Source organism: Epinephelus fuscoguttatus, linkage group LG13 (genome assembly GCF_011397635.1).
Source record: "Epinephelus fuscoguttatus linkage group LG13, E.fuscoguttatus.final_Chr_v1".
Classification (NCBI taxonomy): domain Eukaryota; kingdom Metazoa; phylum Chordata; class Actinopteri; order Perciformes; family Serranidae; genus Epinephelus; species Epinephelus fuscoguttatus.
In genome coordinates, this window is record NC_064764.1 from 26,121,191 (window position 1) to 26,134,727 (window position 13,537).

A 13,537-nucleotide genomic window follows, 5' to 3' on the forward strand; every position below is an offset into this window, starting at 1 on the left:
TGTGCTAATAATTAATAAGAGAAAGCTTTGGCATTATGTTGAACCAACACATGCAATTTTAAAAGGACAGTTAAATAATATATCTCTTAACAGATCTAAAGAAAAACAGAATCTCATGGGAACTCGCTCTGGATGATTTTCACCCCTCTGTGACAGTGCTCGTGCCCCGGGGAAAGCTTTCAGCACATATCTGCTAGTTGTTATTGATTCTCTGGCAGTCACTGTGTGTAACAACTGCCATTATGAACCACGGGCTGTGTAGTGTAAGCAGATTTCCATCTCGGGGACATCAGAGGTGAATTCATCATATTGTGGCAGGGAGCGTGTCGGGAGGTCAGAAGTCAACTTGTTAACCCCTCGCAGCCTGCGTGGCTGCCAGGCAGCGCAGACTCGTTTATATCTGTCAGCACTTATCATGTGAGCTCAGACACATGATTAATGTCCCTGGATCAGTGGCTGACACGTCATACTTCCTTCATATAATCTGTGTCTGCTGGTCTTGGGTTTTTGTGCGTTATTAAGAGAACTTCAGATCAGTTATTTCTGTAGTGATAGGTTTTTATTGTAGTCACATTGTGTAATCATTTCACATGATTTTTTTTTTTTTTTTTTTACAGAACTCATTGTTATGTTGTTTACTGCCTTATGATTTATTGAAGGGCCCAGTTATTATAAGACTTACAGTCTGTCGCAGGAGTCCTGGTATAAAATGTGACCACATTTCATTCTGTTTTTATTCTTTTTTTTTAAGATATTTTGGGGGCCTTTTTGCCTTTATTTGACAGGACAGTTGTGGTGTGGAAAGGGAGATGGGTGGGAATGACATGCAGCAAGGGGGCTAAGGGTTGGAAGAGGAAGGACACAGCCTTTGTACATGGTGAGCTAGTGGGCACCCTGTCCATTCATTTTGTATTTTAGTAGAACAATTCTCAAAGCACCTGATACATTTCAGCAAGGTGTCTGCAGGTCCTTAAAGATATACCATGCAGGATTACCCTAAATAACAATGTATAGACTCATACAGAAGTTATCCCTCTCAGTGACCTCCTATGGCCCACTAGAACTGTGTGGCAGTGTATTTATCTGACTCTGCACTCTGACTATATTTCTGTGTTTGGGATATTTATAGGCGTGTACACCCACAGTGCTCAGGTGAAACTGGGGCTTATAAAAAGGTGGCAACCAGCTGCTGGGCCATAACCAGCAGACATTTAAGAGACATAGGACTGAAAAGAACATAAACATAGTGAGGTGAAACACCAAACAAGAGCTGAGGTTGGCTTTTGCTTTTGCAAACAATAACTAACAATCCTGCAAAGTATGCCTTTTTAAAAAGTCCAAAATTACTTAAATTCAGTTTTATAAATATTAGGCTTTAAAAATCATTACATGATTTTTGTGAGATCTCAGTTGCCACAAACATTTTATCTAATATCATTTATCTATCTCATCTATCCACATTTCTGATGTTACAGGCCTTTAAACCTACCACTGATCTACCTACCTGTTGGCAAAATATAGAATAGCCTAACTCACTCTAATAATCATATTCCTACATAAAACCTGCCTCTGCAAAGGACCACATATAAACTACTTACTTTTGTACTTACCAGGGCTGGGCAATATGAAGATATTGTATCCTTATTTAGATATGAGACTATGTATCGTCTTAGATTTTGGATATCTTTGTATCATGTAATGGCATACACAGTCTCCCCATCTAAAAGAAAAAGAACAGAAGAACAAAAGAAGGCTAAACGGGACAGTGATAGGGCTTGAGCCCAAACGCATGTAAACCTTGGTCGGGCATTCACCAAGTGGAGAGAGCTGAGAGATTTGAAAGGTTTTAAAACTGATTCTGAGTTGGCCCTTTTCCTAATCGACAGGTATGTAATTTTTGTTTTTCTTTAGAGAATATACCGCAACTTGTTAGACGTTGTTTCACTTCAATATATGACGACATGGAAGTTATAAGCAAGCTAAATGTAACGTTAGCTGATATGAACTGCTTTTGTCTAGTAACATTACAACAAAGGCCACAAAATTATCTGCGACTGTGACCATGAACACAAATATACAGCAGGCAGTTGTCCTCAGTTTATAAAAAATTCAGAGCTACACCAGAACATAATTTTCCTCTCGCTCTCCAAAACAAATGCATGCGGTAATTGCCGGCTGCAGTTGGAATTTTACGACACCAGGCTGTGGGTGTCATACCGCTTCGACTAAAAGGGGCGCTATGATCAACGAAAACGGAAAGTTCCGCACAGCTGCTTTAAGAGCTACATTACAGTAAAGTGACTTAAATTGATCAACTTTCTAGACTTTTCTTTTTTTTTTAACGCTTACCTTAACCCACTTAGTCATTATATCCACATTATTGATGATTATTGATCCAAAATATCATTGTATCATTGAAATATATTTTCTGAAAAAACCAACATTGATTTTGATATCGTGTTTTGAGATAAAATCTAAAAATATTGTGATATAATTTTCATGATATATTGCCCAGTCCTAGTACTTACCTGCAATGCTTTAATAAGAAAACAATATTTGTCTTAAAATCAATCTTATTTATTTATTTGTTTTTAAAGGTCTTAAAAAGTATTAAATTTAAGTTTCTGATACCTGTAGACATCCTGTTCAAGGTTCGTCCAGCTGTGTGTATGCAGCTGTAAGAGGTGGTCAGTGTTGAGAGTGGCCTCCGGTCAGACAGAGCAAGATATATCTGTCAGCTGATAACTTCATCCAGCAAGACCCCTGTTGACTTTTACTGGACCTTGAACTGACTTGTCTGGGTTAGCACAGCCCTTTACTACCCACTACACAGAACACACACACACACACACTCAGGCACAACCACGCACACTAACACACACTGGTGCGTTAACAGAGGCACCTTGAGTGGAGCTGTCAGGTTTATGAGGAAGTTGATTACTGTTTGGGGGCGAAGCACAAATCTAAGGAAAATAGATGGAGCAGTCCAAATTCAACATTAGGAGAAATGGGACAGAGGGGGGGAAGGAGTGTGTGTGTGTGTGTGTGTGTGTGTATGTTTGTGGGTGTAGGGGTGGGCGGAGGGCGGGTGAGGGGGGCATAATAATATGCACTCTCTGACTCACTCATCTCATCTCTTGCTCTTCAAGCTGTGCTTCATGTTGCGATAAGGTTTCTTATTTTCTCATGAATAGTCACGAAGCAGCAGCTGATAGTTCTTAATGTTAATTAATTCCCATTGTTAACCCCTAACTAACCCTCATAAGTAAGCGAAAACAGCTCCCACCAGACGACATGGATGGGTGCATAATAAAAACCGCAACGCTCACCAGAACGTATCCTCTGATAACTGTAATTGACAGCATTGTGCTGCCTTTATCACACTGTAATTGCTCTGTATTTCTTGAATGAAGAAGGTTTCCTCTAGATATCTGCAAAACATTTTTCATAATTGAAAAAAACTGTGATTTATAAATCAATTAAGATTTGCAAGGTTGCACTGAGGGGTTCAGACACGGCGTCCTTGTGGTTTTGCTGGTCGCTTTTTAGTGCACTAAAGTTAACAGCTCTTGTGTTGCTCTGTCAGCTGGCTCTCTCCTCGCATTTTCTGTCCTCTTACTCTCATTTTTTCTCCTTTCCCCACCCCTTCCCCTCTCTGTCTGGGTCATAAATCTCTTTGCCGCACTGCAACTTGGTCGTTAGAATTCTATTAGCTGTAAATATTCAATAAGGATCCTCACTTAAAGTCCCATGTCCCTGTTATCAGACCTGGTCCAGCTACGATCGTTACACCGGCTTGTCTTTTATGGTTAAGTCAAACAACAGGAAGCGATTTATAGCTGGATGCTCACAATTGCCACTTGAAAGGATGGATGTTACGTTTAGTGCCCAACTCTGAAGAGTGGATGATAAAAACGGAGACCAGAGGGAAAGTCCACATGAGTACAGTTCACATGGATTTCACACATTTCTGCTCTGCTGGTGAAGCATTAAAATATTTTCTTTCTTGCATCGCAAACGAGTTCCTCCAAAGAGAAGCAATCAATCATAACCATATTGTGACCAACGACTGCGCTGTCGTCACTGTAACAGTCATTAACAGAGCCCGAGGGGAAGGCCTCCCGTGTTAGCTCATGCTATAACAGAAGACTGATCCGGCAGGGTCCTTGTTGAGTAAACACACATTAATCTTGTCACACGCTCACCCTGATGAACCCAGGTAACGGTAACCAACGCCCTCGCTCCTCACTGCCCCTGCCACCCCAGGCAGTTATTTAATGAGTTCTTTAATTCACTGTATTGTCTGTTAATGTCTCCATGGTTCTGCTCAGGTATACGCCTCTGGGAAGCCGAGATAATTGTGCCCACTTTATCATTGATTCAAGTCTGATGAATGGCCCTGGCTAAAATTCAGTTTGTTTGTGTCTTCTCTGCTTTCTGCGGCCCTGCGTGCGGAAGGCCGGGGTGAATGTTCTGCTGCAGGATGTCAACGGAAACATTCCTCTGGACTACGCCTCCGAGGGAACTGAGACCAGCTGTATCCTCCGAAAATACCTAGAGGAAAATGGTAAGGCTCTGCGCACCTCTCATTTGTTTTGCGTTGCACAGTGAAAGAAAGACAGAAGTAACTTTGACATTTCACATTTTATCATGAGCTCCATTACAGTTTGATTTAATGATATACAGTGGCTCTTTTTCATGCTGTCAAAACCCTTTCAGAAAAGAGAAAAAATAAGCGTGAGAAAGAGTGAGGAAAAAGTAAATATAGGGATAATGTGAATGGTTAATATCTCATGTGGCGTCAAACAGAAGGTGTTCCGTGTGTGTGAGAAGGTAAAGTACACCCACAGGCCTAATGGTGGATTGCAACTGGGACACTTGTCTCCCAAAGTGGAAGGAGAAGGTCAAAACAGGAGCTGCGAATAGTGGAGATAAAGGCACAGGAGAGTTGGAAGCACACAGAGACGAACGTGGCGGAGGAGCAGACACAGAGTGACAGAGGGAGAGGCAGGGAAAAGTGCCAGAGAAATACAGAAAGACACACAGAGAAAGGGGAGCAGGGACCGTGCTGACAAAGCTAGACGGGAACAGATATAGACAATGATGGAGGGTCTTCCCTCATCCATCTGCCACTGGCCACGAGTTCACATGACAAATGCGAGCTCCTGACTGCAGACAGCTAACTCATCAAAGCTCAGACCACCCTACACACACACACACACACACACACACACACACAGGCTCACTCTCTGACTCCCCAGCCGCTGAATTTTTTCTGAGACTTTTTCTCTGCTTCTATCTGCCAGCCCCCGTGGTGATCTCTCCCTCCTGCCTACCTTCCACTCCCCTGATACACCCCCTATCACGCTGGGCTTTGCCGCCATGAAACACACTCTTACTCACACAGGCTCGCTCTGCCTTTGTTGCTATAGCAACTTGGCTGTACACTCTCTATCCCCATCAAGTTTTTTTGAGTTTATGGGAAAAAGACGACAGGCTGTCCATGTGTCTCTACATCAGGGAGGAGATGGTGGTTTTTTCTCTTCATTGTCCTCGCCGAGTCACTTGTTTTTTGGAGAGCAGCACTGTAAAGAAAAGAATCCTCTCCTGCGATGGTTATGTTCCTATGAGCATGTCTCAAAAAGCTACACACACAGTGGCCCTCATTCATTTGCATAGACAAACTTATTGATCGGCTAATCTAACCAGTCGACTTGGAAAAGTCCCATTAGTTAGTGCCCTAGAGCTTATCCAAGTAAAATATAGATTGATTGATAATCAATCCACTCCATTACAGCAGCCAAGTCAGGTCCACTGTCTGTACGTGATTATGGAGCAGTCCATCGATCTTCATAGTTTGGGCTAGACGCCCTTTGTAGACCTCTCTTTGTCAATGTCAGCCCAGGAGACAAGCTACAGTGGCCTTGAACCGCTCAGGTCAGGCACCGGAGCTCTGTAGGAGCATTTGATGACCTTCTGATTTTTTAATTGAAGTGTCATCAACATCTGGATCACGTGTAGCCATCGCTTGATCTGCCAGGCTTTGGTTTCAGCATGAGAGGGTTTTCTGTGTGGCGTCAGTTTGTGGGTGTTTTACTGTCAGTGCTGTACACACAGCCATCATCCTCCCTAAAATTTGCACACTGTAGTTGTGTTGTAATTCAGCACTGACACTGCATAAGCACTATCAGAGAACAGCACGCTGAACTCCAGCCAAATCCTGTTGAGAAAATCAGTTCTGCACAAACTGGGAAATCTTTAAATGCAGAACATGTCAGAACACTGAATGCAACTCATCCATACATATTGCAAAAGTCAGTAAAGTAACTAGTTTTGTTTTAAACAGTTCAACTTGGGATTTAAAGGTTTGACATTTTGGGAAATATACTTTTTTGTTTTCTTGCTGAGAGTAAGAGAAGCTTAATTGAAACCATTGATGCCAAGCAAGCAATAGCAAGCTTATCATCTTAACACTTTGGATTTTGTACAGATTAAATGAACAAGATATACTTTAAAGTGTTAATTAGTGAGCTTTAGATGTGTGGGCCAATTTTCTTTGGACAGAGTCAGGCTAGCTGCTTCTGGCTGTTTCAAGCAGGGTGTGTGCAGGTCCTTAAAGTCTGAAAATGTCTTAAATTCAAATTAATAGATAGTGGGTCTTATAAGTCATAAAGTAGTCGAAAATTTGAATTTATGAGGTCTTTATTGCCACAAACATTTTGATATGATTTCCTTCTTCTGCATGAAAGTTCACATTTCTGATGTTACAAATCTTTAAACCCACCACCGCCATTTTACTTTCTACTTGCACTTACCTGTTGGCACAATTTAGATTCACCAAACTCAGTCTAATAGCTATGATCCTACACAAAACCTACCGCTGCATGGGACTACATATATGCAAGTTATCTTTATACTTACCCGCAATGCTTGAATAAAAAAATGATTAAAAAAAAGTTCAAAAATCTGTTAAAAAGATTTTGAATAGCATTAAATGAAGGTGTCTGACCTGTAGACACCCTGGTTTCAAGTCTTTATGCTAAATAGTGTTGTCACGATACTGGAATTTCTAATGTCTATACAATACCTAGAGAAATATCAATATTCAATGCCATTTTCAATGCAATAATTTACATTGAGGGCATAATTTTTTTATAGAAAGATGAATATAACAAGGCTTTAACATGATGACAACTACTTTTCTTGCTCATTAGCAGAGAACAGTAAAATGTAGTAAACATTAACAATAACAGAGAGCAAGAAAGCCCCTCTGGTACTGGTGAATCGATGCTGCAGAAAATGAGAACTGTAACTGTTTCAAATGACCAGAGTCGATCACTATGTATTGGCAAATCAATATTTTTGCAACACTAATGCTAAGCTAAGCTAAGCTAAGCTATTTATTATTCTATTATTATTATTCTTATTTTTAACACTTAGAACATTATTGATATTTATGTTTATTTCATTTAGAAAGGGACAGTGCACATTAATTACCACGATTACTTAAGTCACATAAATGTGCTATATTTAGCCATATAAGCTAATTTTCATCTGCAGCCCCTGGCAGGTTGAGGGTGTATGTGTATATATAAAAAAAAAAGGAAGAAAGAAAAAGACTCACAACACTGTAGCTACTCCCAATAAAAAAATATATATACATTATTTTATCATCATAATATATAAGGACAATTATACTATATAAATACTAATATAAAAGGACAATTATACTATGATGATAGAATAAAGTATATATATTTTTTTATTGGGAGCAGCTACAGTGTTGCGAGTCTTTTTCTTTCTTCCTGATCATGTCTTTTCGACTCGGCACCTGGTAATATGGATATGCGTGTGTCTACCTCTGCTATATATAAGAAAAGGACATTAAAATAACTTACGAAAGCACATCAGCACAGATAAAAGCGGATTGATGGCATGTCCATAGAAGGGCACGTAAGCACAGAGCAAGCATATAACCATCGACAAAAGCACAGAGCAAGGCACATAAGCAAAAACAACAACACAAAAGTACTATTACTAAAACAATCACATAGTCATATAACCAAAAACATTAAGAACGCACAATACAAAAGTACAGCATTAAACACAACATAGACTAAAACACATAATTACAAACACACTGTAACATGTGTGTCAACTGTGATTGTTTTTTAGGTGTGGATGTGTCATCCATGCATGCCATGAAGACACAGAGACCCAGCACCATGCTGTCTGATGTCAGACAGCTTGTAGCCACAGGGGGAAGCCTCAACCAGCCCAATGATGACGGAGTCACTCTGGTAAGCGAGGTCACAGTGTGTGTTATAGTGTGTGGAAGTGGGCATCTCTTTGTCTCTCTCTTTTCCTGTCCATGGTTTGTTGTCTTTCTTCAGCTCATTTTTTACCAGATACTGTGGCCTCCTCTTTTTGCTGTCATAACTTAACCTTTCTTTTCTCTCTGTCTCTCTGCAGCTCCACATAGCGTGTGCCAGTGGTTACAGAGAGGTGGTGTCTGTGTTGTTAGCGAGTGGAGTGGACCCTCATCCTGCTGACAACAACTTCTGGACCCCTCTCCACCTGGCTGCTAAATATGGACAGGTAACTCACAGCCGCTCTGTGAAATGTCAGAATGTTGTTGACATTAATGAAGTAGTCCTCTAATTTCTACTCATCTAGCTGCATTGATCCGGCGTGATTGCAGTCATTAATGAAATGAATGAAATTACAAGGGAAATATTGATGGATGGATTGTTCCTGTGAGAAACTTGCCTCCAGTTACCCTGCACACACTCTGATAAACTGCTCTTTTTGGGCCTATTGATCAGAAACAGTCAAACGGCTGGCGCAGAGCAGCGCCGCACATGCATTTGTTACAGCATTTTAGATTAGCAGTTTAATGGTCTCTCTTAGAGGGAGAGAGATTGATTTCCAGATGGGGCGGAGGTGAGCTGTTGGGAGCGATGAGATCTGGTGGTTTGGGAGGGGTCCAACTTTGAACGAAGGGAAGTGATCACGTTCCCATCTTGCTGACCCGACTGGATATTTAATTACATTTCTGGGCTGTGTGCTTGGGCTGCTGACAAAAAGAATTTATTCATTTGGTATTTAGAGTCGCTCTCGACTTCTTTAGTTCATCTACCCTCAAGTCATGTTTTTCTTCCTCTACTAGAGTGTGTTTTAAAAATTCTTTCTTCTTCTCTATTACCTTGCGGCCTTTCTCTGTTTCATTCATGCAGATCTGCTGCCCTTGTTTGCTCTCACACGTTTCCTTCCTGCAGTTGTTAGCTGAAAGAATGATTGTTATTCAGTAGATCTAAATGTATAAATCTCTCAGACAGCAATCTTCTAAATGGAATAATAACCTTCTTGTGTGTCTTTGGTTTTAAGACCATCTGCATACGCAATTACTGTGTGTGTGTGTGTGTGTGTGTGTGTGTGTGTGTGTGTGTGTGTGTGTGTGTGTGTGTGTGTGTGATATCTAAGTGCATCTGACCTAAGAGTGGCAGTCTGGAGGATTGGGGAATCGATTAGGTCTCCCCTGCAGCACTAAATCACCTCAGCCATCGGCTCTTAACTGGTGCCAGTGCTTTTGCCTCCTGCATACCAACTACTCCCTGACCCTTCTTAACACTCACTTCCTGTCACCATTCCCTCATACAGACAGTGACACATCAGTAATGTAGGATATTACGGGTTCAAGATGTGTGTACGTACCCAGCCAACACAGTCACCGGTCCTGCTAAGAAGATGTTTTGCTGATATGAGGCACACACAAACTGTTGCCTGGAAACACTTGCTGGCAGCTGCAACACTCGCTGCTATGTTAAACCCAAAGACCCCTTCTGCAGTGTGGCATTCGTACTACACTGACCCTTTAAGAAGATACATGACCCTATTACTGCAGCTAATTAAGCTCCCCCCCTCTCAGTCTTGTGATAAGTCAGACCCCTGCTCTCTGCGTCCTTGGTTTGAGTCGAGGCTTTTCGAGATGTGCTCTCTCGAGAAGAGAATTTTAAATAGTTTTGTGTGTGGAGTTTCACACAAAAATGACAGGATGTTAAAATACAGCCCTACTGGGACTGGATTAATTTATTCAGTTTTATAATGAAGGCGCATGTGAAAGCTGTGGCAGTGCAGCGACCACCTGATTCAGTTTAATTTTCTTAAGTACTTTAATGTTAATCTTAAGATTAATTGTCAGGTCTGACAGATAGGAAAGGGACATTTGGATCCTTACCAAAAACTGAATCGACATACCCTACTCTATAAGGTTGCTCTGTCCCCGCTGATCCCTGTGTAACAACCTTTTCCTGATCCTGCTGACCCATTGAAGAGTTCAGATCTTGTGGTGCCACTGACGTGTCGTCTGTATTTATAGGGTGTGAGTGCAGCTGACGGGGGTTGTGGGCAGTAGAGATGCTGTAGACTCAAAGCTGCACAGCTGTTGACGTGGGTCAGTGCCAGTCTAAGCAATGTGCTGAATCACTCTCTTCTGTACTGCAGATGATGTCTCATTACTCTCCTATAGCACAAAGAAGTTATGCTACTTTTGAATGTTCCTCCAGAGCCACAGAGGACATCACACAAGTGTAGGTTTGATTTCACTGAAGTGCTGTGACTTTCTGATAATAGTTTGTTTTCAAAGTGGAAATATGTTCGAGGGATCCTGATATACAACTTCAGTGAAAATCTTCCAGACTTGCTCAGTCTTTAAACGGTGCTTGTTGGATTGCAGCTAAACATGGTCATAAAAACTGAACCTCCAGTGTTTTCCAGAAAATGTGCCATGGTTAAGTAGGTTCTTGTGTTTCAGTATCAGCCTCGCTCTTCTCATTTTCATTTTGAAATTATGCCTTTCTATTTGTTGAGCTGCTGAGATTCTGAGTTTCTGGGTCATGACATCTTTCCTACATTACCAAGAAGTGATAAAGAAGATTCTTGTCTATTATCAGTAAATTGAATCACACTTCAGATACTTAAACACAATGCATACTCGGAATGAAATGGTAACCTGTGTCACGATAGACCACGATGAAATTCACGACAATGTCTGTGTTTCAAGTTTTAGTTATTGTTAGAACTGTGTTTGATTACCACACTTTGAAAAACTCACAATAAATACTGTCCAGCATCAAGCAAAGTTGGCAAAGGTCTCCCAGATGCAGGCGCAGCATGCAACGTGGGTTTGTTTTGCATCAGTTAAAACATGGTGGAAGGCAGTGGCAGCCTTATCTTTTACAAAGTGGGTGTGAATGAACCCAGTGATGCTACTCTTCCATTGTCTTTATCTACAGTGACGCAGACACCTGAGCTAGCATTTCAAAGTTGGGCTGCTTGTGCACCTCAGTTATTAGAGGTTTTTATTTTTCATTAGGTTTTTTTTTTTTTTTTTTTTTTTTTTTCATTTTGGGTTTCAAGTCAGTTTAGTTTTAGGTAATTTCCAGAAAGGTATTTCTTGTTTCAGTTTAGTTTTTAGTCTTTTTAAAATGTTTAGTTTTACTTAAGTTTTTATTAGTTTTGGTTTTATTTGTAGTTTTATTATTATATTATGAGGGGTATTTGTCAGGGGCAAGATTTAAGAAGCTCAGCACAGGTATTACAATACAAACACAGCTTTTTGTGAAGGCAAGTGGCATCCCAGTGTCATTGAACACATGCACCAATTCCTTACTCCATATGATGCGATGTGATACGATATCATACCATACCATACCATACCATACCATACCATACGATATGATATGATATGATGTGATATGATACGATATACTCTTTTGTCCCCATAGGGAAACTTGTCTTGGACTCAAGATGTACAAGTTTTGCTGCTATACAATAATAGTCCAGAAAAAATGAAAAGCATACACCATAAAAAAAACATACTACACATAACTGCACATCAACCACTCATGTATTGCACAGAACACCAGCACACAACAGAGCACCATAAGCAAAACACAACACAATCCCTGAGCATCAAGTGACGTTATTTAAATTCTTAATTGAGGTTGGCACAAATGAATTTTTGAAACGGTTCAGTTTAAATTTGGGCATCCTGTATCTTCTGCCCGAGGGTAAAAGCTCATGATCAGCATGGAGAATGTGAGAAGAGTCAGAAAGCACTTATGCTTGTTGTGTTGACACATTTAGCCAAATTGAGAAAGACTACAACCAAGGACATTTATATATTTCTCTCTAGTCTAGATTTTTTTTTATTTCAGCAAACTATAATGTTTTTTCACGGCTAGTTTTAGTTTTTAGTTCAGTTTCAGTTAAATATATTAACTTTGCAATGCACCAATATAGGATAAAACTTGGCGAAATGATTTCAGTGTGTCATTGCGGATTATTTTCAGTATATTTTAACAATACCGTGATAATACTGATAACTGTGATCATAATTTTCATACTGCTTCATCTCTAGTGCATACACTAATCCCAAAACAGTAGTCACAGATCACATAGTGCAGCCAATACTCCACAGAGTTAAAGACGGGTGGTGACAGAGAATGCAAAAAAAAAAAAGGCTGTAGAAGATGAAGGAGTAATGAGAGGGAAAGGAGAACATGCCTGACTGTGAGCCTGTGTGAGCCTACACTTTAAGAAAAACACAGACAGAACAACAGAGGACAGAGGTGACAGCCATCACATGTCACTGTGTGTAGAGATGAGAGTAGGTGACTGCTGGGTTCTTCCACTGTGACATGTGATGGAAGATAGTCTCATTATTAAAGGATCTCCTCAGTCAGGGGGCAACACTTGTATAGACCTGTCATGTGTGACACCCAGTGTTTGTCTCGTCTGCTCTGTGTTTAAATTCCAGGTCTCTGTCACATCTGCACTGTAGCAATACATGTGGGAATAACCGCTGACTCTCCTCTGACCTTTAACAGGAGGATCTTCAGAAATCTGCCATGAAATGCTTCTTTTTGCTCTCGTACTGATGGTTTGAAAGTAGATGGCGTTCACGGCGCCCCAGAAATGTTTGAATTTTTTTAGCATCTAATGAAAATGGATGTGGGTGTTTCTCCCATCTCTTACAGACAAGCATCGTTAGCCAGCTCCTGAGGCACAGAGCAAACCCGACTCTGTTGAACTGCAACCAAGACAAGCCCTCAGGTACAGTAACATATTTAGGCATTCACACAAATATACACTCGTGCACGCACAAACACACACAAATATTACTCCTGGAATGGGCAAACATGTCGTAGCAAGCAAGAGTTAATGAAGCAAAGAAGTGGAGAAATGGATTTTGACTGTATGCCTGTGAATGCATTAATAATCACTGTGCTAATATGAAACACAGGCACACGCAGGCACACACACACACACACACACACACACACACACACACACACGTACACACATACAAGGCTCCGTCATAATAAGTCTCTGCTGAGCCTATCTGCACATTTGAGTGTGAGAGAACTCATTTATTAATGAAAGAAAACATGAGCACCTCACTCATGCCCGTACACACACACACACACACACACACACACATACACACACTGATTAAAACTGGGTGTTAGCAGTA

The 13,537-nt window shown here is 40.7% G+C and overlaps 1 protein-coding gene across 4 annotated transcripts in view; it reads left to right on the forward strand.

Annotated features, from left to right (window-relative positions):
* Positions 1–13,537, forward strand: part of myo16 (myosin XVI) — a 135,750-nt gene that overhangs the window by 43,449 nt on the left and 78,764 nt on the right. For all 4 annotated transcript variants that reach the window (XR_007450790.1, XM_049594620.1, XM_049594617.1 and 1 more), the window contains exons 5-8: positions 4,459–4,567; positions 8,176–8,300; positions 8,473–8,598; positions 13,041–13,116. Coding sequence is in view for 3 of the 4 variants with exons in the window: in XM_049594620.1 (XP_049450577.1) it covers positions 4,459–4,567; positions 8,176–8,300; positions 8,473–8,598; positions 13,041–13,116 (436 nt within the window). In the remaining variant the exon portion in view is untranslated. The remainder of the gene's footprint in view (positions 1–4,458; positions 4,568–8,175; positions 8,301–8,472; positions 8,599–13,040; positions 13,117–13,537) is intronic.